Source organism: Xyrauchen texanus, chromosome 19 (assembly GCF_025860055.1).
Source record: "Xyrauchen texanus isolate HMW12.3.18 chromosome 19, RBS_HiC_50CHRs, whole genome shotgun sequence".
Classification (NCBI taxonomy): Eukaryota; Metazoa; Chordata; class Actinopteri; order Cypriniformes; family Catostomidae; genus Xyrauchen; species Xyrauchen texanus.
The window spans coordinates 32,114,421-32,140,365 of NC_068294.1; the positions used below are offsets into that span (position 1 = coordinate 32,114,421).

The window sequence follows — 25,945 nt, forward strand, 5'->3', positions numbered from 1 at the left end:
ATATGAGATAGTCCTCAGATGACATGTCCGTAATTTATAGCAAAACATCTAGCATTAATTCGATCGCAAACAGATTCATTAAAAGTAGTTTTTACTCCACCACATGTGTGACATCATTAAAGGGTAACTAAACCCTTAACCAACTTTTTTTAGTTAATGATCTGTAAGAATGGGGCTTTATTAGTACTGGTCATTGATTCAAGTAATTTTTTTGACATTTGTGTATAAAGTGTTTTAATTCTACAATATATGGTGTAAAAACGTCTGAGTGCTGCCCTCTTCAGGTTGAACGGTGGCTACTGCAGTTGAATTTTCCTATTGGCTGTTTGCGGTACTCGTGACGTAGCGGTGACAGCTGACGTAAGCAGGTTCCAACTCACCACGCCCTTGGTACGAGCTACCACGCCCATGGCAGTATAAAAACCATCTCGTTTCAGTCAAAACCACTGTAGCGAGTCAGGAGTTGGAATTGCGAGTATTGAAAACGATCAGGATAGAGTATTTTAGCATCTATTTAGCATAGCATTTATATAGTTATTTAGATTATTTCGTGTAGCCTAGGTAGTTAATTAGCATATTTGTTAGTGTAGTATTGTTAGAAGCATAGTTAGTTAGTAGCATAGTATTGCGTCAGTTAGGATTGCTTCAAGTTAGCGTAGATTATCTGTATTTAGTACAGTGGTCAGGATGGTACGTAGGTGTAATGTTGCTGGTTGCAACAGCACTGCTGGACTGTATTGCTTTCCATATAGACTTGGAAATTAGGCGCCAGGGGTTGCACGTCCTTGTTCTGGAAGACCGCGAGTTCCCGCCTAGAGCTGGAGGAGTGTGCAAACTGCATTTTACGCAGGATTGCTTCTCCAACGCAATGGAGGTGGAAATGGGCTTCTCCAAACAGCTCGTGCTGAAAAGCGTCGCAGTGCCAAACGCTGCTTCTCCTGCATGGACTCCACCACCGCAGCGGCGTCTTGAGGTGAGTGATCATATATATTTGAATCACAATTTATGGTTAGGCTAAAGTTAATCCTCTGGGGTAGACAAACGTGCGTTCGCGATGCGGGAGTGTTAAACGTATTGCACCCTTATACATTGTATTACGGTATTGACTACCTGTATAGTTTTATTTGGAGGTATACGGTTTTGTACATGATGACGTTACGCTTTACGTCACATTCTTCTAAGTTGAGAGAACAGCTAACTGATGTTATGTTCAAGTGAAGCTTGCTAAATAAAAATCCTGCTAAAAGGATAAACATCACTGAACAGTGTTTCGTTTGTTTTTCCTGCACGCGAGTGAAGATGAATGCGCACTCGGATGCTCAACAGGGAGTTAAAACCGCAGTTTGAGCCAGCGGCTTGAATTGATATGGCTCCGGCCCTGTGTCCACAGACAATTCACCCTCCTCCACTTCAGGTGAAGGTGGGGGAGAAAGGTCCTCGACTTCAAAAGTCCGCTCCGAGGCAAAGCTACTTGCGTCACTCCAGTCACTCTCCATTTTAGAGTCTGACAGCAGCTGTCATTTAATTTGTCACTACGGGTCTCAGGTGCACGCGAGGTGTTTCGTCCCCTCTATCCCCGCTGGGGTCTGCCCACTTTGAGCATTTTTCAAATATTGCTAGTGGGTGGAGTCAGACTCTGAGCAGGGGTTTAGTTACCCTTTAACCAACGTGGTGGAACAACCAATTTGCGACAATACGGTTTCGGGAAACAGTCGTGACTAGCAAGTTGATTTCTTCAACAGTGCATCGTACTACGGTAGTGGAGCAGCAAGTTACGTCGTTGTATGGGAAACGCACCCCAGAGCCGTTAAATATGAGAGTTGCGAACATAGACGGTTGCGACAGTGATCTCGCCGCCAGCGTCACGTGATTCGTGTAGCTCTCAATAGTTCCAAACAAATTGCGTTGCCAATGATTTTAAGCGGGGCAGAGAGCAGCAGCTATTATTGCAGCAATTATCGGTAAATATTGACGCATAATGTACATTGCTTATTATGTTGACACTAAAATGACTTGCATATAATAGCATTGTTTTTCTGGGGAGTAGCAGAAACACTGCATTAATACGTTTTTGTGTTTAATTTTGGAGGAAATTGGCTGCTCCCATAACATATATATATATATATATATATATATATCTATTTATATATATTCTATGTATGTGTGTGTGTGCTGTAGCGTGCGTGTGTATATATATATATATATGTATGTATGTGTGTGTGTGCTGTAGCGTGTATGTGTGTATATATATATATATATATATATATATATATATATATATATATATATATATATATATATATATATATAATGGCGTTGTGCAGGTTTATGTGAATGTATCATAACATTAGGATGTTAATAATTATGACCATAGACACTCCAGAAAAATATATACAGTAAATACTGTAAATGCATTATACCTTATGGGAACAGTCCCTTCCATCCAAAATTAAACACACAAAAAATTTATTCAATTCAAATATATATATATATATATATATATATATATATATATACACATGTCATTTTATTAATAGATTGGTGTGCCAAGAGTGACATTAGTCTTCATGTAGACTGAGTTAAGCAAGAGTCTTGTGACAAATTATAATAGGACATTATGGCCATAAAAAATCATAGTACTTGGATACTTAAGTACATTTGAAGGCAAATAATTTTGTACTTTTACTCAAGTGAATGTTTAAAGGCAGCACTTCTACTTTTACTTGAGTAATATTTTACCTTGAGTATCTTTACTTTAACTCAAGTACATGGTATGTGTACTTCGTCCACCACTGGTAATAACAGAAAATGTAAAATACAGTCTTCTCTAGCACTCTTGATAATGTCACCCCCCTTCGATTAAAGCAAATGAAAGAAAAACGCCCACCATGGTACAATGATCACACTCATGCTATCAAGAGAGCAGATTGGAAAATGGAGCGGCAGTGGAAGAATACAAAATTAGAGGTATTTTGTGGTACATGGAAAGATAGTTTCTGTAGCTACAGGTCAGCATATTTGAGCAAACTCACAGAAAATAACCACAAATATCCTAGGTCTTTATTCAGTATTCTTATTCAGAATCTCTGAACCAGATATTCTGTAGCAGCACAATAGTAATATTGTTTTCATCAGCTGAATGGGAGACTAAACAGTGTTAAAGTGTGACTGCGCATGCAAGCCATTCACCGATCAACTATTTAGCCCTTTTCGGGGAATCGAACTTGCAAAATCCTATAACATTATTTCCAGGTTTCATATATATTGTGAATAGACTCTGATTTTTGAACCCCACAATGTGGGTTTATGTTTTCTCTTTTAATCGTTTAATGTAATTTTGAGTGTGAATACGGTACCTGCATGCTGGGTTGGAAATCTCAAGGATTAATGGTGGTGTTTTTATTATTACATATTGTTCTGAATGCAAAAAGAAACAAATGAAACACGGAATGTAGGCTGTCATCTGCGCACGTTGTGTGATCTTGAGGAACGATTACATCAAGATGTAGATTGGAATGCAGGTGCAGAATTTATATAAATAAAAAAGTCTAGCTCTCTTACCGTTTCTGGCATACCAGTGATTACCCCTCCGCGTGCCAGTGCTGGCATGCGTGCCATAAGTTTCCAACCCCTGACATAGACTATCAATTAATTGCCAACAAAGCCTTCATCAGCTAACTAAAAAAGGACAATCCATCTATGTAAATGTCTGCAGTTCATCCTGGATAGACTTCAAAGACATTAGTAATTAATCTTACAGTTCATACAAAATCTTTGTTTAAACACTGACCCTTAACACTTACTAAGTTTCTCATTTTAATCCATGACTTGCACTGTACATAAATAAGTAATATTGGCATTATATTTAATATAGTGAGAGGGGAAGTGGCCCCCACAGTGAGCCTGGTTTCACCCAAGGTTATTTTTCTCCATTAACCAACATCTTAAGGAGTTTTGTGTTCCTTGCCACAGTCACCTTCGGCTTGCTCACTGGGGTTCTAAAAACAATTATTATTTATTTATTTATTTTATACAAAATTTACAATCATATTTAATCAAAATAAACAAGGATAACTCTAAGACTATAAATATATTAGTTTCGTTTTCTGTCAATGCATAATTTTCTGAAAACCTGCTTTGAAAAGATGTGTGTTGTGAAAAGTGCTATACAAATTACTTGACTTGATTCTTTGCCAGGATTTTACTACAGCTGTCTTAAATTGCTGCTTGTGTTTCTGCTTTCAGTTTGGTCTTTAGCAAGTGAAATGCATGTTCATTTGGGTTGAGGTCAGATGACTGGCTCATGACTTTCAGCCTGATGATGGCCAGCTTTGACAGCATTGACACCTCTTTAGAACTCATAATGACAGTTTACAGCAATGGCTTCCAAATGCAAATTACAAGTTTTGAATCAGCTCCAGACCTTTTAAATGCTTAATTTTTAATGAAATAAACTGGGAAAAGTCCACACCTGGCAATGAAATAGCTTCTCAGTTGATTGTCCCATTACTTTTGAGCCCCTGGGAGACTGTGTATGAATCGTGCTGTAATTCCTAAATCGTTCATCCAATTAAATAACTTTAAATTAAAGCTGACAGATTACACTTCAATCACATATTGATTGCTTCATTTCAAATCATTGTGGTGGTATACAGGGCCAACATTATGAAAAGTATCTCTGTCCCAATACTACAGTACATTCATATCAAATTCCAATTAAAAGGAAATTAAACAGCACATACACAGTGTCTACTTGGAGCATAAATAGCACATAAATACTCAGAAAGAGAATAACTTTTTATTTCTTAGTTTCATTTGCATGCCATATAAAACAATGAACATTTTTACTGTTTTAGAGAAATCATTTCTGTATTACAAATGTCACACTAGTAAACTTATTATTGATGAGCATGTTACATTCTAGTTAAGTCGGACAGGTGATGAGTCTCTTCAATAAATAATTTATGTTATTGTAAAAATTTAAAATAAATTATATAAATTTTAGGAATTTATATAAGACAAACGTCATCAGGTCTGATATTGACAACATGGTTAAAATATTAAACAATGGCATTCAAATCTATTGTAGTAGCATGCCAAAAATGTATGATCATAAATTACATTGGACCAGTAACTATATACAATACATATTACAAAACCTTTACATAATGGAGAAATATCAATATGATATATTAGAATATTTTCTATTGTAAACATTATTAACATTAAAAGTCATTAGTTACAAACAAGTGCTAATTACTTTGGTGTTTTTTTTTTCTTTATTTGTTTTTCTTGTACTTTCAGAGACAACTTTCTTACAAGTAGTTTCGTGCTGAACCTAGTCTCAGACAAAATGTATATTCAGATGAAAATTGTTCATGAGTGTCCACAAACATTTTGAGTAAACAAACACAGTGTTTTGTTGCAAGCTTACATCTGGAAGTATTCACAGTGTTTTTTTAAGATTGTTTATCTAAGATCAAAATATATTTGACACGACATTTCACAAGTAAGCATGTCAAAATGCATGATGTTAACAATATATAAATAATAGAATTCTCAGTAAATTCTATTTCAGTAAAATGTATATTTGGATAAATGTGAAACTCTTCTCTCAATATAAAATGTGAAAATATCATATCATTCTACTACAGTTAAAAATCTTAAGCATTATTTTTATTTCTTTTTTTATAACTTCTAATCTGTAGTAGTGAGATATCAGAGCAAAAACAGAATGAACAGCACACCACTGTCTAAATGAATGATTCCAATGTTGACATCAGCTTTTATTAACTATTTGTATTTGCTATTGAAAGAGCATTCCAAGTGTTGACATCACAGGCCTCTTTTTGCCCTGCTGTGAGTGCTATGAGAGCACAGCTCAGGGAATCAGAGCTTTCAAGGCATTTTCACGACCACTACACATGCCCCGGCCCTCCCAATGTTTAGCGGGACCTCCTGGAATAACAAGAGACAGAGGTTAATGACGAGTGTCCAAACACAGCAAATTCCCTGCTCCGCATTGCTCACAGTCACACTCAGTCTGTAGTACCCGTTTTGAAATAGTCTACAGCACCATATCATGTTATGAAAGAGAGAGCAAAAGGGAGCCATTGGAAGCTTAGACTTAAAGCAAAATAGATGTGAATAGAGTGTTTGTAATTCAGGCTAGCTGTGGAAAAAGTGGTTAACCTCATGGTGCTCAGTGCCATTTTGACACAGTGGAAAAGAAATGAATGGCAGGAAATGCATGCAGTTCCTCTCCACAGACATACATCATCCAAGCATTCAAGGAAAATTCACAAAACTCACGGCTTTGACACTTATTCAACATTCTAAAACATTTATTGGTGCAATTTTTCTCAATGATCTGTGCAAACAAAACAAAACAAAAAATCAATAATAGAATTAAAGTAAACAGCGATAAAATGGGGGAGCAGTTGTAACATTTTTTTTTTTTACATTTTCCATAACTCACCAGCTATTAAAAATGTAACTGTCATATTTTTGTATAAATGTGTGCCAATATTAATAGTACCAAAATATTTAAATTGAGAGTGTCTAGATCACAGTATTGAATTTGAAACAAGAAGTCAGAGTGTTACACCCCCTTTCAGTGCGATTAATTTTGCTAAAAATAACGCATTCAAAAAATTTACGCCATTAATCGCAATGCCCCCGGACCGTTATATGGAAAATTCCTGAGAAATGCAAGCTTGTAGTACCACCTGTTTACTACAGAGGGCAGTAAGTGAAACTTCAGCTGCGTGGCAATGCGCAGTTTATATAGTGCAGAAAAACACCCTTGAGCAGCAGAACAACATGTGTTACGTTCTTGATTTCAAAACACTTGATGAAGCGCAAATCCGAATTAAGGGATTTCAGTATGTTTTCTAAGTATTAAACTATATTTATCTTGTCACAGTGACCTAAAAATGTTATGTTTATGACACTACACAAGTATGTCTGATGCAGTTATGTCTGAACTGCCCGAGTTACAACAGGAACGCACAATCCCTCCATCAGCGCTCAGACTGTCCGCAATAGGCTGAGAGAGGCTGGACTGAGAGCTTGTAGGCCTGTTGTAAGGCAGGTCCTTACCAGACATCACTGGCAACTATCGCCTATGGGCACAAACCCACCTTCGCTGGACCAGACAGGACTGGCAAAAAGTGCTCTTCACTGACGAGTTGCAGTTTTGTCTCACCAGGGGTGATGGTCGGACTCGCGTCTATCGTCGAAGGAATAAGTGTTACACCGATATCTGTATTCTGGAGCAGATCGATTTGGAGGTGGAGGGTCTGTCATGGTCTGGGGTGGTGTGTCACTGCATCACGGTCTGAGCTTGTTGTAATAGCAGGCAATCTCAGCGCTGTGCATTACAGGGAAGATATCCTCCTTCCTCATGTGGCACCCTTCCTGCAGGCTCATCCTGACATGATCTTCCAGCATGACAATGCCACCAGCCATTCGGCTCATTCTGTGCATGATTTCCTGCAAGACAGGAATGTCAGTGTTTTGCCATGGCCAGCGAAGATCCCAGATCTCAATCCCATGGAGCACGTCTGGGACCTGTTGGATCGGAGAGTGAGGGCTAGGACCATTCCCTCCAGATATGTCTGGGAACTTGCAAGTGCCTTGGTAGAAGAGTGGGATAACATCTCGCAGCAAGAACTGGCAAATCAGGTGCAGTCCATGAGGAGGAGATGCACAGCAGTACTTAATGCAGCTGGTGGCCACACCAGATACTGACTGTTACTTTTGATTTTGACCCCCCAGTTTCTGTTAGTCACATGTTTGTGAAACTTGTTCAGTTTATATCTTTTTTTATTTTTTATGTTCATACAAATATTTACATATATACATATATATATATACACACACACACACACACACACACACTTTTATATCAAAATAGGTACATATTTACAGACATTTAATCAAAAGTACACTTGTATTTCCATCTACTTTGTCATGCTTTTGTTGGGTACATAATGTTTGCACACTATTTTGTATCTAATGTAACTATAATGTTTAAGTAATGGAACATGATATTTAAAAATTATGTATTTCTAATTTTATGCATTTCTAGCTGTCATGAATAATGTGTGTTTAAAGCCAAATTCTTATTGAAACGTACATTATAATTATTGAAATTAGTTAAATCCTTTTTACTAAATTATATTTGATAAGCTGATAAGTCAAGAACAGTCTAGAACTGAATACTTAAATGACAATATTCATCACATATTTTAAATAATTAACCTTTAAATGTACAGTAGAAATATCATTTTTAACATTAGTGTTACAATTTAACCCAACCTAACAGCCGTGATAATTCTATGTGGTAGCTCTAGAATTATGCATCTTTTAACCAACAACCTAGAGATAAAATATCAAAAGAGTATCAAAGTAGAGTATCAAAACATAAAAATAATAATATTAATAATAGGGGCCTGGGTAGCTCAGTAAGTAAAGACACTGACTACCACGCCTGGAGTCATGAGCTCGAATCCAGGGCATGCTGAGTGCCTCCAGCCAGGTCTCCTAAGCAAACAAATTGGCCCGGTTGCTAGGGAGGGTAGAGTCACATGGGGTAACCTCCTCATGGTCACTATAATGTGGTTTTTGCTCTCGTGGTGAGTTGTGTGTGGATGCTGTGCAGAATAGCGTGAAGCCCCCATACGCGCTATGTCTCCGCAGTAACGCCCTTAACAAGCCACGTTAACTACAGATAGCGTGGATTGACAGTCTCAGACATGGAGGCAACTGAGTTTCGTCCTCCACCACCCAGATTGAGTCGAGTCACTATGCTACCATGTGGACTTAGAGCGCATTGGGAATTGGGCATTCCAAATTGGAGAGAAAAATAATAATACAATTATTATTAGTTTTACACTCATAAAATCAGTTCTTTGTTTCAAAACCTAGACATTTGCAGAGAGATAATTGTATTGAACATGTGTTGAATAATTGTAAATAACATGTTTGTGATTGAAGGAATTTTGTGTGTAACAAATGCCCCTGGTCTCTCCAACTAAAAGGCAGTGTGATATGATACAATACCCTTACCTCAGTCCATTCATTGTTCTGTGCATCATAGGACTCGACACTATTTAAGTAGGTCTGGCCGTCATACCCTCCAACTGCATATAACCTGTCTCCCAGCAGACACACCCCCACTGCATCTCGGGGGACGCTCAGGGATGACACTGTGGTCCATGTGTCTGTTTTGGGGTCATACCTGTAAATGCAGTACAGAGCATAAGAGACACAGTACAGCAACCTTTGTTTTGCCCTAAACAAATTACTAAAATATACTAGAGCTCTTCTCAGAACTCCACTCCACCTTTTATTTATTGTATCTTTTTCAAAATTTTCAGATTTTACTGCATGTTTTTTTTTTGTTTTTTTTGTTTTTTCAGTTCACACAGGTGCCCTGGCAAAATGTAAAACATATTCCACAAAGTTTGACAACCTGAGTGTCTGAGTACTTTCCTGTTTTAAATTTCATAACAGAATAACTATTATGTCTGAAAGCTAATAAACCTTTTTCTGTGAAAGGTTTTTCTTGAAATGTGTGTTTGTGCTATATTTTATCAAAATAAATTCCACTTGGTTTGATCTCTCCCCCTTTTTTGTCATATCATGTCAAAGATATTCATACTTTTTAATCGTTTAAATGTAAAAGCATTGAAGTTATGTAATTTCTGCAACACCAAACAGAATTTCAAAAATAAACTTTGTTTTCAAAACAGCTTTCTGAATACACCCACATCTGCCATTGGTCAAACAATGTGATAGTCCCACCCCCCACCCACACCATTGGTTGCGGAACATTGTTGGGGCGGGTCAAAGCAGGTCGCTCAATACAGCCATTTTCATAGTGCCACAGAAAGACAGTTTTTGAGAAAATGTACCTATGAATGGCTTACTTATAGTTGCCTTTGCATTTTAAGCTGGGATAGGCATTTTAACCTGCAAAAAAGTTACATCAGCTTTAAATGTTGCACTGTCAGCTAAATTATGCTCAGTGGTCTTCTATTTTGCAATCCAATGGGGCAACCCTTGTGTACCTGCTCTTTGTCTTGTTGTGTGGCATGCTTTTCTTTGTCAAGTATTGTTCAATAATGTTTGGAAGCTTAACTAATTTCTCACTAATTCACAATGCAGTTGTTGTTTGTCATAGTACCAATTATCACCAGCAGGAGGCGTCTGACACCAGATTATGAATTACCATAGTTTCCGGCCACATTCCTTAGTTACAAGGTAACAATGTGAGAAATGTGTGTTCAGATGTACGAATTGCAGTGCTTGGCATCCACTTTCAAAAATCTGCACTCACAGCCTACTTTTTGTAAGGTGTTATTGTTGTCATGATTACACATAATTAGGTGTTGGGTTTCTTTGTTGTCTTATGGTGTGCCATGGTAACTCACCTCTCCACACAGTCAGAGAGGCGTGAGCAATGGCTTGAAGCTGGTGCATCATGGCCTCCGACTGCATACAAGAAACTGTTGTATGTGGCCACACCCACTCCTCCTCTGCTCTTTGACATTGCTGCACACATGCTCCATTTATTGGTGTGAGGATCAAAACATTCCATTGATCGCAGACAGGAGCTTCCATCACGACCACCTACAGCAAACAACCTGTAGAAATACACATATAGGCTTTACTTAAAGCCAGTGTTAAACAACATTTGCAAACCCATTGTACTTCCATAAAGTGATGTAAATCTGAGTGAAACAGCATATTCAATGAGAACAAAATACAGCGCAGGACTTGATTTTGTCCATCAGGAATTGATTGGATTTTTAAAAGTGGACATTCCATACCAGAATGGAGACAGACCAGCCCTGCTAAAAAGACCAGCAGGACTAGCATGCAATTCCCATGCTGGTCTAGGCTCCTTTATTTGCTGGTGTAACTGGTGGACCAGCATGGTATTTCTGATGAAGCTGGTTTAGCTAGTTTAAAAGCCTGTTGGGGACAACAGCACACCAGCATCCCATTCTGGGAAAACAGCACCCAAAACACAACATATGCTGGTCTTGTCAGCAGGGTGGGCTGTGTCTAGAAGGTAACAACTCAGCAACCTAAGTCTTGTGAGAGTCTCATTCACTGATACTATGGTTAGGTTTAGGGTTAGATTTAGTGGTAGGGTTAAGGGTCAGGATTAATGTTTCTGTAGGACTCCAAATAAACAGTGTGTGAACGTTGCGTGTGGCTTGCGGATACCTTCTAGACAAGACCCCAGACCAGAGACAGTATAAGGAGAAGAGTATGGACCACTTAGAGGTAAAGCATTGCGTCATGTTATTTCTCTAGAACATGCATGCATATTTGCTGAAACAACATAAACAATAAATTTTTTTGCCTGATTTCAGCTAATGAAGCTATTTATTAAACCATTTTTGTCACATTTTATTGTGATTTAAAATATGTCACTGCCAAGAGATTTCTGTCTTTTCCCAGCTAGCCCAGATGGTTACCATGTTTACTGACTTAAAGGGACCTTAGCCTGACCTAAACACAAATTTACAGAGGATTGTTGATGAATACTCCCCTGCTGGAGGTTGAAGTTCATGTTCAACCTCAAGAGCATCTCAATTAATCCCATTGGTAATGCTACTTATTCAAATCTACCTTTATTTGGTATTATCTCTATAACCTTTATTACAATCATTTTAACTGTCATTAAATGGCATGTTAATTATTGTCAAGATTTTAGAAAGGCTGCATTACCTTCAACAGTAACTATTTTATAATTGTTTTAAACTTTATTTTTCTTATTGATATTTTCTTCAATGAAATAAAATGCACAGATTACCCATGTTTAAGTATAGGATCCTATATTAAAGGTGTTAGTTCACCAAAAAAAAAAAAATTCAGTCATTGTTTATTCACCCCTGTTTTGTTAAAACCCCATATGACTTTCTTTTGTTTTCTTAACACAAAGGGAGGAATTGTGAAAACATTTTGTGCCATACATTTGTGTTATACAATGGCAGTTAATAGTGACCACTTCTTCAAGCTTCAAAAGGACACATAAGTATAATTCAGCAGTCTAATACATTATTGTTTGTGCTTCTTGTCTTGTTCTGAATGAATAAGATAAGGATTATTGAGAAACAGACCAAAATGTAATGTATTATTTAATGAAAATCTTCAACAACCATTCATGAGACAGCATGCACGCAAGCTTTAGAGCTCCTTGCATGAGAGCAGCCGCTCATGAGATGGGGTCAGCCTAACCCAGAAATGGGGAGAAAGGCGGAGAGAGCAGGAATGTCTGTCACCTCTTCTGCATTCTAAACCTGTTTGTGTATGTGCATGTGTGTGTTTAGCTCACAGAGTGATGTGATGCAACAGTGCAGTAGTTAGAGGGAAGCTGCATGTGTGCTTCCTGCCTGCTTGCTAATCTCTCGCTTGCAGTGGTCCCCAGAGGTTGTTCTTGGCCAGCCACTACCCTGCTGCCTTGTGGGAATGCCTATTGAGGCAAAGGCTAGGGGAACACACCTGGAGAGAAGCAATGTGTTGGCGGCACACGTTAGGTGGTTCTTCAAAAGACTGGAGCTCTGGCAGCCTCCAGCAGCCATGTTGGGGGACTGGTTGTCCTGGGTTTCCCCCTTGCCACCATGATCTACCTCATCATGGTGAAGGCACCCCCTGTGGCACTCTAAAAAAACACTTTGCATATGTCTCCACCTCTGACCACTGTGTATGATATCTGACCTTACATTCGGTTGAAGTCTGGGTGAGATGGGGTGCCTGCCAATGGGAGCAGGGAAGAATGGCCTGGGAGCTCCTAGTTAGAAATGTGCATGTCAGCGGCAGAGGGTATATGGTCGTTAGCAGCTGGGGTTGAGTGGTAGCTGCTTTTGGCAGACCCCTGTGCAACTGAGCAGCCCTATTTAGGGACCACACTGCCTGCCCCAAAAGGGGAAGGGCCTAGAAAAGGTGGCCAAAAAATGTCCCACTCTCCAGGGTAGGTTAGAGTACCTACTGGGAATTCCACCCTTTGGTCAAAATAAGAAAAGGATCCCCTTCAAATTGGCAACATGGAATGTCAGGACTCTCCTGGATAGTGACAGTAAAAGACCTCACCAAAGGACCGCACTGACTGCTGAGGAACTGAGGGGCTACAACTTGGACATCACTGCTATTAGCGAGACAAGCTTCCTGGGTGAAGGTTCTCTGAAAGAATTGGGAGGAGGATACACCTAGTTCTCGAGAGGCTACCCCCCTGGAGGCCAAGATCAGCATGGTGTGGGTCTAGCAATCACAGACAACCTTCTACCAAACTTCACTGAGACACCCACTGAAATAAGTGAGAGGCTCCATATCCCCCTAGCAAAGGCATGATATGCTACTCTGAGTGCATATGCACCAACACTGCCAACAGACAACAGTGTGAAGGATGGCAGGAACGGCAAGATTTTTTTTCTGGGTGACTGCAATGCAATGGTGGGAAGAAACAGCAAAATATGGAGTAGAGTAATGGGTAGGAACAGTGTTGGGCAGGGCAATGCTAATGGCCTGAGGCTGCTAACACTTTGTGCAGAACATGACCTCACCATAACGAACACACTGTTTTAGAAGACCAAATACAAAACATCTTGGATGCACCTGCGATCCAAATACTGGCACCTGATTGATTACATTATAACAAGACTTATTGACACAAGCGATGTGTTGTTGGCCGGGCCATGAGAGGTGCAGAATGCTGGGCGGATCACTGCCTGATCATGACCAAGCTCCATATCAACGTGCGCCCCCTCTCAGGAAATCTACTAAAAAACAGCTGAATTGTGTTAAGATAAAGTCAGCTAAATGTGATAATGTTAGTTAATAGAAGATTTTATACAACGTTACCAAATATTTGAAGCATTTTTATGTTAGGGGGTCCTTGTATTTGCAGACAGTCTGGGTGAGGAGACCCTGGATCATAAAGGTTGACAACCTCTGACATTGAGAGACTGAAAATGCAGCATCTCTAAATATACCTGTGATATGTCCTGTTGGAAAGACTGATCAATGAATCACTTGATAAGGACATTGGGCTCTAGAGGTAGCTTGTAGGGTTTGATTTTGACCTGGTTTCAGAAGTGCCCCATGAGTCATCAGTTAATGTTCTGTTAGATATAAATCTATGGTCTCTGTTTTCTTGGATAAAACTAACTCCAGCTTGTCTGGCATTCAAGTGACTCTAATGTAAAAGGCATTAGGGATTATTAAGTCTCAGGGCCTATTAGCTCTTATCTGACTTTACTGGGTTACACTATGTATTTGATAGAGCACCTAATCAGACCTCACCATGATGAGATTCTATGGAGGAAAGTGTACGGCCACAGAGCACAACACATGGGTTGATGACATTAAAAACTTTTAGTAAGTGACATGTCTTTCAGTGTGAGATACTGTCTCTAAAACCATTTTAACCCTTTATGACCAATGGACATCAGTTTTCTGTGCTGTTTTTTTTAAGGGTTTTTTTCATTAGGTGCCACCAAAATCACAAAGAATTATTAGATTAAATGATGCTAAGTCAAACTATGATGCACTATTAAAAAAATAATAAAAAATCCTTTGAAATAAAGCATTGCAGCTTGACACAAGGTAACAAAATTGCATAATTCAGAACCAATATCTAATGTAATGGAGATCCTGAGATAACTATTAACCCTATAAAACTGTGTGTATCAAATATAGTACACAAAGTGTAACAAGTCCTGTTTCACTCTCTGTTCAAGCTGACAAGCCAAACAACCTATGGTATAAGTTTCACATGTTTATGGCACCATCTAGTGTTTATTTATTTTTATTTTTTTTGTGATCTATTTAAATAAATCACAAAAGTGACAGTAATGATTATATTGATTATATACTAAAATGAGTTTGCCAAATATAAACTTGTGCTTGTTTAACATTTTTTATATTATTTTATTGAAAACCCTTGAAATCCATGGAACAGGTTTTTGAGGTATAGCTCTCAATCACATTACAAAAAAACTAAATAAATCTCAGAGCTTTGAAAATTCTGACATGTAAAATGTAAAATATATTTTTAAAGTGTGAACTATTATTTATTTGTATTTTCATATATACAGCCTACTCTGTCATTATAAAGATCTTATTATTTTACATTACAAGCTATTATGATGTCATCTTACCATAAGTTCCTGAGACCCAGCGAAAATGTTTACAATTAACCTTTTTTAAATGTCAATGTAGTGTTTGATGCATAAAATACATATGATATATTTATATATTGAAAAAATATTATTTTATTCAAATTGTATTTGATGTGCTGAATTTAACTGTGATACATTTTAATCCATATTTATAGACCAATGAGAGGAAGTTATCAGGCAATTCAAAAACATTTGGTGTCTCTGAAAATCCCAGGGAGTCCTCCGATAATACCCCAATATTTACCACTGTAGCATGTATAGGCTAAGAAAAACCTCAATAAAAATATCCTACACAAAAATTAATGGCTGGGCCTCAGGAGGATAATGACTTCTAAAGCCTAATGTATCAAATATGATACCTAAAAAAAACTTGCAATTATTTGTTTTTGTTTTTTTACTTTTTCTTTTTATAGTTTGTATAATGTTAAAAAAAGAGTTTAATTCTTCATATGTAAGGCTTTATAGGATTAAAATATTACCATAAACTCTTTTATTATTATTGATTATAAATTTATGGCTGCATTTGTATACAAATAAAATATGGCCATATTTTTTGTTTCCCTGAAACATAATTAGGGTCTGAAAGGGATAAACACCATCTTGCTAATTATCTTATAATTGTTATGCATGCAGCTTTTATTTGCCAAATTAACTGAGAGACTATAGGGAAATTTGTACTTCTAAAAATTTATTTTTAACTCTGTAAGACCATTTAAAAAGTGAAGGAAAAATGTCATTAACAGCCAAAAACAAGGTGACCAGTCACAGCACTTAAAATATAGGCTACACTTTCATTAATAAATTAACATTCATTTCAACATAAAATCTTTTTACATGTTATACATCAACTACTCACATACTGCTATACTGCTACAAATGGCCATTTTTAACTTTTGTCTTTAGAGTACATAAAGAAATATAACAATCTATAAAAAAAAAGTTACATATTACTTATTCTACCTTACAATATCAGTGGTAATATATTGTGCTATTCCCTTTGGACAAATAAAGAACTTAAAATACTGTATAACAAGTTGATAAATGAAGAACAAGATGCAATAACACTTTAAAGATAGGAATTCCAAACTGGCGAACAATTGTAGTCTTACAGCACAGAACAACAAGACAGATAGACAAAACTAAAAGCAAAGCTGCCATACAAGAAGTGGAGCTAGATGGAGGAGGGTGTTAAGTCCAGCTTGCACCCATGCAATGGAAAGGCAGCTAAAGCAATGAATAAATGGAGGATTTAAATAGAACTGCTCTGACAAGCGTCTGAATTGTATTGGTAGACGTCATGATCAGCTGAGCATAATTTTTGCGAGCTTGACTCACGAGACCTACCTGAATTGATGCTGTACATGATTTTTCTATGATGTAACAAATTTCTAAATTGTGTAGCTGCAGCAATATACCTAAAAAAACCTTACTTTCCATGGAGAGCAGTGACTCCAACAGTGCTGCGCGGGGTGGACATACAGGCCACATAATTCCACTGCCTCGCCTGGGGGTCCCACCTTTCCACTGTGTTCAGATAGCTCCATCCGTCATGGCCTCCCACTGCATACATGGGGCCCTCTAGCACGGCAATTCCTTTTTGAACAAATAAATAAATAAATAAAAGGAAAGAGACAATACTCCAGGCTGTGCTTTTGGTGACACACACCATACATCAGACAAAGGCACAATCTAATAGCAAGTGTCTCGCTGCCTTTTTGTGTCGCTGTAAAATTTGCAAATGTCAAAATTTGAATATCAATACCATGGAATTAATATCAAAAGGATTCTTCTTAGACTAGATAACAGGAGCATTAAGATTTTCTGTTCTTTTTTTCGGTCAGACCCTAAGGACAAGAGCCCTGATTTGCTATGTTAAGCATTAAGTATTCATAGTGCATCTCGCTGCTCCCTTTGCAGAAAAGGTCTCTCCCATTTCTGTTATAAATCTCTGGCTGGGCTGTCTCTTTTTGGCTCTTGACAGATAAATCTTCTCTTGACTGACATTTTGGTTCTTATATTGCAATGCACTCAATGGGCAACATTTGAGTTTCAGTTTTATGGTGTTATTGTACAGTGGATTTTCTCCTCCCTGAGTTTAAATTACCTGCCATATATTTTATATACATTTTTGTGGGCAGCCCAGATTGCCTTTGTTGATTTATACAGTGTCGTTTTGATGTGGCCACCCAGTTATTTTATATTGCAATTTGTTTTTGAGGAGCTGGTGATTGAACCTCACAATTTCAATTATGCCCAGGTGGCTCTGGTGCTTTTAGTGAGATAGATGCACAGCAATAAGGTGTCTCATTTTATGAAACAAAAATTAGATGTCTTGTTATCTATCAGTTGATTTAGGTTACTATATCTGGTGCTTGTTTTCGGTTAGTATAGCCTATTTGGTGTTTGAAACATTAAATGGAAAAACTGAAACATATTGTCATAAAAGTCAACAATATTTTTAACACATCAGAACTAATATTGTATTATAAAATGGATAGTTCTGGTCCAAGATGCTGATTGGTCAATAACAGTGCTTTATTCATAAATACTTTCTCCTATCCCAGCTTAAAAGTGCTGTAAGTGATTTTTTTTCATGAAAGATATTAAAGAAATGTTCACTTCCTGAAAGATATTAATGAAATTAGTGTCCTGAGATATCTCACCAGTCTCTGTGACTGCTCTAGACTGTAAACAACAAACAAAAATCTGTCTGCGGGCCGTGGTCTCTCTCAACCTGTCAATCATTTTGCGCATTCTCATAGTACTGTAGTTGCAGCAAATTATTGAGGCTTACAGCCATTTTATGCTATGTTGTTATAACAGTTGTAAGTTGAGTGTGCTATTTTGTTGCTGATGTTTTTAAAAAACGTTTCTGCATGATGTCGGTCTCAATAAAGCTCATTGGGTATCTTTGGAGCGTGTGGAAAGAGGGGGCGTAGCTAATCCAACGGCTCAGTCTAGTGCAAGTAGAATGGCTAAAATTGATTACAGCACATTTAATATTCAGAGACAGGCATATGTAAGACATTCATAGGTTCATTTTCATGAAAACTGTAAACATTGTGTCTCTGTGGCACTATGACAATACCCCTGATTGTTTGCGTGACATGTCTCAGGAGAGATAACAACATTATCCCGGCCAGTCAAGTGAGTTGGGTGCAGGACTATTCAGTATTCAGAAAGCTGTTTTGAAAACTATGTTTATTTTTGCAATTCCGTTTGGTGGTGCTAGTGGCACAGAAATTACATACTTCACACAAACATCTTAAACATTTAATGAACACACCTAATCCATGTCTGTGGGTTGACATTGGAGGCATGGAGGACCAGACTTTAGTCAGTGGGTTGTAGCACTCCACCATGTTCGAGGTCTTGAGGCCATCCCTTCCCCCAACCACATAGAGTTTGTTATCGATCACTGCCACTCCAAACTGAAGTCTTCGTCCATTCATGATGCCAACCTGATTCCATCTGTTTGTGCGAAGGTCATATTTCTCTATTGTTGTGGATCCTAGGAGCAGACAGAGGCTCAATTCATTGATACTTGTAGAGCCAGTTGCATGCTGCTAGACTAATTGCTGTCAAAGTGTTTCTCAGGAACAAAATCAAATATGATAATGACTTGAATTCTTGATTTGAAAATACACAATTTCAGTGAGAAAAAGTATGAAACTTCTATTTGTGTAAAACAAGGTGTACCTTTTGATGCATCCATCCCCCCTACAGCATACAGAGATCCAACAGTGGATTTCCGTGGTTTAGTTCTTGGGCTCTGTAGCATGGGACGGCGTTCTGGTAAAAGATGATACTTCATGGCTTCCATTAGGAGCTTCTGGCATTCTAGGTCTTCTGAAAACATCTTATTGTTTTCCAGATCAACAAGAAGCTAAAGAAAAAATAGTGCATTGGCAACCAAAAGAAGAAGGGACCAATCAGTTCATGTGTTGAGTAAATATGTAAAAAAAAATGTATGTTAGCAGATATTTAGCTATTATATCAAAAAATGATCTACATTCTAGAGTCTCATACATGTATACATGTTATTGGCAAACCTGTGGAGGTAAAAGGGGGAGTCGGATGTATGCCAGCAACACTCCCAGATCCTGTTGCCGGTGCGGCACATCATAGCGAACCCACATCATTAGTGCTTGGAAAATAGTTTCTTCATCAGGAACGTTGATGTCATCACTGGACAAAAGCTTGACAATTTCCGTTGTGGGTAGCAAGAGGAATTCCTGATTCTGAATGACTTCTAGAAAGTGTCCCTGTAAGATTAACATAGTTGTTTACTCGTATCATAACTCTGTGTGCTTCAATGGAATGGGACATTGTTTTCAATATCATTACGAAGCCTGAGTTATATCAAAGTCAAGTCAGTTAACTCTGTTGCCATCTTTGTAATGCCCCTGGGCACATTTCTGTGTAGGCAATAAGTATACAAGTATAGCTCCTATATGGCAACAATAGTATCTTAAATATAGCTTTTTTTAGATAAAGTCAAGCTGTTTTTTACTCTGTTCCAGTTATTGTGCTTTCACATTTTAGAAAAAACAAACACTACCAAAAGACAATTTGCTTTGTTTTAGCTGAAAGGCGAGACTTCCATTTCTACAATCGCATTTGAGTTGTCCATTTTTCCCATTAATTTTTCTAAGAGTGGTTCATCTCTTTCCTTTTATGTTGCTGGTTATATTTTATATATTTTACTATATAAGTGACATTTCATTTCATTGTCCAATTCAGTAATGGTAAAATATAAAGAAAATATTAGAACAGATATATAATATCATTTTTTTTTTTTTTAAATATGCATTAAGGATAATCTAATAAATCAGCCTTTCTCATATGTATTCTTTGTCATTCATCTCAGCAATATAATGATCTACTCCATTGCATCCACAAGGACATTCATAGCTGCCCTCTGATAAAACCGTTTTGCAGGGTTCTACTTGAAGGATATGGAAGCGCAGCGTATAGTTCTAGCGGGAAGACTAGCAGCTGTACATCATCACATCATTAGCTGGGTAATTCCTAGCCAATCACATGTAAGCCATTGCTTTATAAGTCTGCTCACAATCTATCACATTGCTGTTTCAGTGTGCTAACACTGCAAATAGACACGTTTCAACCTCTCCAGGCCACATGAGAAACAGTGCACAGAACATCTCTGGAAGCCTGCCTTCCCTTTCCAACGACGTCATCACTTCAGCTCAACTTCTGCCAACAACAAACCCATGGGGAGTAAACAACCAGCAAACCTTATCTTCACCCATTTCTTATTCATTTAGGAGATCTCTCTCAATCGGATTGCATGACCCGGCGCGGAAGGAGCGCGCTCCACGCCAAGTCCGTCAAAATCATCAGCTCAGGCAGCAGCTGGTTTCCATCAGAAATGAGCCAAGTCATTTTCATATCCATCAAATACATTCAGATTTCGTTATAGGTCTGGCCGTCTGGGCCTTCCGTTGCCATGCTGCCTGTTAATTTTAAAGTGGCAATGCTGTCTGTTCATCATAACGCATCAATATCAAAAGCCAGTATTTCATGTCAACCGCGCATTCACTCATAACGCATCCGCATCAATATCAAAAGCCAGTATTTCATGTCAACCGCGCATTCACTCATAACGCATCCGCATCAATATCAAAAGCCAGTATTTCATGTCAACCGCGCGTTCACTCTCATAGTAATGGCAGGCAATCACGCAATCTCATCAGGGCAAATCAGTCAAGGTTCATTCACATGCCATTCACCATGCGCATGCCCGAGCATTCCCCATCGGGGAATTAAGATAATACTGTGGGTACGGAAAGTATTCAGACCCCCTTACATTTTTCACTCTTTGTTATATTGCAGCCATTTGCTAAAATCATTTAAGTTCATTTTTTTTCCTCATTATTGTACACACAGCACCCCATATTGACAGAAAAACACAGAATTGTTGACATTTTTGCACATTTATTAAAAAAGAAAAACTGAAATATCACATGGTCCTAAGTATTCAGACCCTTTGTTCAGTATTTAGTAGAAGCACCCTTTTGATCTAATACAGCCATGAGTCTTTTTGGGAAAGATGCAACAAGTTTTTCACATCTGGATTTGGGTATCCTCTGCCATTCCTCCTTGCAGATCCTCTCCAGTTCTGTCAGGTTGGATGGTAAACGTTGGTGGACAGCCATTTTCAGGTCTCTCCAGAGATGCTCAATTGGGTTTAAGTCAGGGCTCTGGCTGGGCCATTCAAGAACAGTCACAGAGTTGTTGTGAAGCCACTCCTTCGTTATTTTAACGGTGTGCTTAGGGTCATTGTCTTGTTGGAAGGTGAACCTTCGGCCCAGTCTGAGGTCCAGAGCACTCTGGAGAAGGTTTTCGTCCAGGATATCCCTGTACTTGGCCGCATTCATCTTTCCCTCGATTGCAACCAGTCGTCCTGTCCCTGCAGCTGAAAAACACCCCCACAGCATAATGCTGCCACCACCATGCTTCACTGTTGAGACTGTATTGGACAGGTGACAAAGTTTGGACAGGTTCTCCACACATACCGCTTAGAATTAAGGCCAAAAAGTTCTATCTTGGTCTCATCAGACCAGAGAATCTTATTTATCACCATCTTGGAGTCCTTCAGGTGTTTTTTAGCAAACTCCATGCGGGCTTTCATGTGTCTTGCACTGAGGAGAGGCTCACTCTGCCATAAAGCCCCGACTGGTGGATGGCTGCAGTGATGGTTGACTTACTACAACTTTCTCCCATCTCCCGACTGCATCTTTGGAGCTCAGCCACAGTGATCTTTGGGTTCTTCTTTACCTCTCTCACCAAGGCTCTTCTCCCCCGATAGCTCAGTTTGGCCGGACGGCCAGCTCTTGGAAGGGTTCTGGTCGTCCCAAACATCTTCCATTTAAGGATTATGGAGGCCACTGTGCTCTTATGAACCTTAAGGGCAGCAGACATTTTTTTGTAACCTTGGCCAGATCTGTGCCTTGCCACAATTCTGTCTCTGAGCTCATCAGGCAGTTCCTTTGACCTCATGATTCTCATTTGCTCTGACATGCACTGTGAGCTGTAAGGTCTTATATAGACAGGTGTGTGGCTTTCCTAATCAAGTCCAATCAGTATAATCAAACACAGCTGGACTCAATTGAAGGTGTAGAACCATCTCAAGGATGATTAGAAGAAATGGACAGCACCTGAGTTAAATATATGAGTGTCACAGCAAAGGGTCTGAATACTTAGGACCATGTGATATTTCAGTTTTTCTTTTTTAATAAATGTGCAAAAATGTCAACAATTCTGTGTTTTTCTGTCAATATGGGGTGCTGTGTGTACAATAATGAGGGGAAAAAAATGAACTTAAATGATTTTAGCAAATGGCTGCATTATAACAAAGAGTGAAAAGTTTAAGGGGGTCTGAATACTTTCCGTACCCACTGTAATTCAGGCATATCATCATGTACAGTCAGTGTTTATTGTATGGGGTCCCATTACTCCTTTCATTAAGATATCCCCATTTTGCTGGTCGCCTTCACCCAAATCACGTAATGGGTGCTTTCCAATACAATTTATCATCCCTATGCCCTACGTATTAGGAAAGACCAAGCCCATGATGTGGGCATTCAGAGGGAGCATGGCATCACAGTTTAACCCCTCGATGTGCGCTCCCCTTTTTCAGTACAAACCATGATAATGACATACCTGAACTTAAATGGTTGTATTCACTTGAGCCTTTGGAGTATGGACACAGTTGTAGTATAATTTGAAAGAAGACACTCTGGGCTTTATTTCACAAGTTTCAGAATTAATATATGTTGTTATTTTTTAAAGTTGGAGAACTATGAATTTATAGTAATGGAAATATTTGTGTTGAAAATTTTTTTATATAAACAAATTGCTGTTTCTGGAGGGTTGCTATCACGCAACAGAGATCGGATATCAACGTTGAACCCTCAGACCTTTGAAAAGATGTATAATTGGTTCACATTAATTACATATATTGATGGTAAATTATATATTAAATGTAAGCAGAGTGATGTCACTCCCGAGTGTGAACAAATGCGTATCAACAGGTTAATATAGCTTTCGCCAAAGCCTTGCATAAGGGTCCTTGGTGAAATAAACAACTTATTTTGTTCAGCACAACATATCGAGTGATGTTCACTGAGCGCCTCCAAGGGCGCATTAATGCCGATCCATAAACGCAGCATTTTTTTTACTCTATACGTACTTCCACGTTCTCATCACAAGCACGACAACGCACCTCTGACACCGGGGATATTCAAGCACTCGGGGCTTTATCCATGTTCCAAATTTCAAAGCCCAGAATCTAACAGCAATGTCAGCCCAACTACATTACTTTTAAGAATCAAAGCATCTCATTATGAGCTGTTCCCTTCTAATGTGCACGGTCAGGGACGTTACACTTTAGTAGCAGGTAAGTAGGTCTGTCAATCGCTGGATAAATCCTGTGCCGAGTCAAGCTCATTAATAGAATCGGTTACCATTAAAGGAGACCTAATAAGTCCCAGATGTCTCCAGAATGCATCTGCAAAGTCTCAGCTCAAAATACCCCATGGATCATTTATCCACAAATGCACCGGTCTCCACAAATGCAGTCAGAGACAATGGTAACCTCAGCGCATTAGCCGTGGAATCCGCTATCAAGCACATTTGGAAAGGAGATTTGCTAATATTCACAAAATCAGGACGTAAAGCTGGGAGTCAAACAGCTGGTACTGATCCATGCTTGATAATCACATTTTGAAGATCCAGATTTATATTGACACACATTCACAAAGCAGTCCAGTGTAAAATGATTTGCACAAACATGCACACATTTTGTATGTTTTGGGGCACATTTCTCAAAACAAAACTGTCCACTGCGGCTCTGACCCTGGAAGTACATGAGACTCCCCATGTTCACTTTTACAGCCAACAACAAAACTCTTAGGAAGCCTAGATATCATTCTTCTCACTCTATTTTGCTCCAGCTAGAGGAAGGAAGAAAGAGAAAAAAAAAAGGGGCCACATCTCTTGAATTTCTAGGCATCACGCTCCATTCTCTAAACCCGCAAGCTTCCTGCCTAAAGACACACGACAGGATCAGATATATTTGCACGTCGTTCTCTGGTCAGTTTGGGCCTCATAAGCAATCTCCAGTCCCTACCAGGCCAACTCAATTTTGCCATGCTTATCATTCCTCAAGGCCACTCCTTCGTTTCCCGCCTCCCCACACTAGCTCATTCCGTAGACAAACTCTCCTACCTATCAATCGATGATGGCTGCCTCTCCGGATGACATGTGCCTATTCATGGACGCAGCTCACTCCACAGGACTCAGGGTTAATTTGTAGGATCATGGTTCACAGGAAAATGGACAGAATTATACTATAGCTTCCTACGGTCCATCCGCTTTCTTCAAAATGAATCCCATCGTTAGGTAATTTCGTCATTTAATGTATATAATACATTTTCTTGATCTGCAATCCCTGTCTCGATGCGGCTCAGCTGAGGAAAGAAAGATATGACAGACACTCAAGCTATCAAATCCTTCCATGTTTATTCGTATAGCAATTAATTATATGGTCCAGCAAAACAACATTCCACTATAACCTCCAATGAAATGGTTCTTTACCCTATATGGGGTAGCATATGTTTGAGTACAGGAATGGGATATACATTCCCAGAGCAGCTGCACTTCGTGATGCTACAGCAAGCTACATCAACAAGAGAAGTTTAAATGAGGCCTTTATTATTCCCAACCACCATCACGGCCAGCGTCATATGGGTTTCCTTCAGACACGCAAATGCATCGTAGTTATGCGACAATTCCGCAGTCGTCACTATAAATCAATAAAGGCTGGTCCCCCTCGAACCATCATGTTCCTTATGAGACGTCTGACATGGCAGAGCAATTCCTGCAACTTCATTATCCCAGCCAGACACATCCCTGGGTTTTCAATGTAATCTCTGTCTCCCTCCCTTGTTTCGCAGGAGTTCCACAGACCAGCGCCTACTGGCACGCTTCAAGGTATACTGGAATCCACAATGGAGATGCTCTGCCGCCGATCTCCCCAATCGTACCCGAAATGGTCAACCTAACTCAAATCATCAAACAAGCTCAACTCTCCATCAGCCATAAGCTCTCATGCATATCTGGTGGTGGTTGGTGGCTCTCTCCCAGCACATCCGATTCAACTCAAGCACGCCCACTATTCACAAGGATGGCGCATAACTATTTTCCCCCCCTTGCCATGGTTCCTTTGCATGGGTATTGCACAAGCCAGCCGCTGGAAAGCTGGCACCATAATGGGATATTATTCGACAGGGTATTGCACGACAACATTGCCATTATCTACCATTACCAGCTCTACTACTTTCTCTCTTTTTGGGGGTAGGCTCCTCGCCCCTGCCTCCTATCTCCGGCAGGACATGACGGTTCTGGGTACAACTCCCTCGGACCGCCGGACGGGCCCTACGCCAAAGAGAGAGACATTACTTTCTGTTTTACATTTATCAAATAAATGGCATCTTTAACTTCACTCAAGCCTACGTGTCTTCCCGATAGAAATGGAAGCGCAGCGTAGTTCTAGCGGGAAGACTAGCAGCTGTACATCACATCATTAGCTGGGTAATTCCTAGCCAATCGCATGTAAGCCATTGCTTTAAGTCTAATCACAATCTATCACATTGCTGTTTCAGTGTGCTAACATTGCAACCTCCACCACCAGTTGAGCCCTGTCCCGCAGGGGGGTAGGCTCC

At 39.1% G+C, this 25,945-nt stretch overlaps 1 protein-coding gene across 1 annotated transcript in view; it reads right to left on the reverse strand.

The window, feature by feature from the left end:
* Nucleotides 1-4,818: 4,818 nt before the first annotated feature.
* The window catches only part of LOC127659675 (kelch-like protein 4), a 65,272-nt gene continuing 44,145 nt past the window's right edge, over nt 4,819-25,945 (reverse strand). The window contains exons 5-11 of the mRNA XM_052149598.1: nt 19,250-19,462; nt 18,897-19,083; nt 18,484-18,708; nt 16,628-16,790; nt 10,440-10,652; nt 9,073-9,244; nt 4,819-5,958 (exon numbers count right to left, since the gene is read on the reverse strand). Coding sequence (XP_052005558.1) covers nt 5,899-5,958; nt 9,073-9,244; nt 10,440-10,652; nt 16,628-16,790; nt 18,484-18,708; nt 18,897-19,083; nt 19,250-19,462 — 1,233 coding nt within the window. The 3' untranslated portion in view covers nt 4,819-5,898. The remainder of the gene's footprint in view (nt 5,959-9,072; nt 9,245-10,439; nt 10,653-16,627; nt 16,791-18,483; nt 18,709-18,896; nt 19,084-19,249; nt 19,463-25,945) is intronic.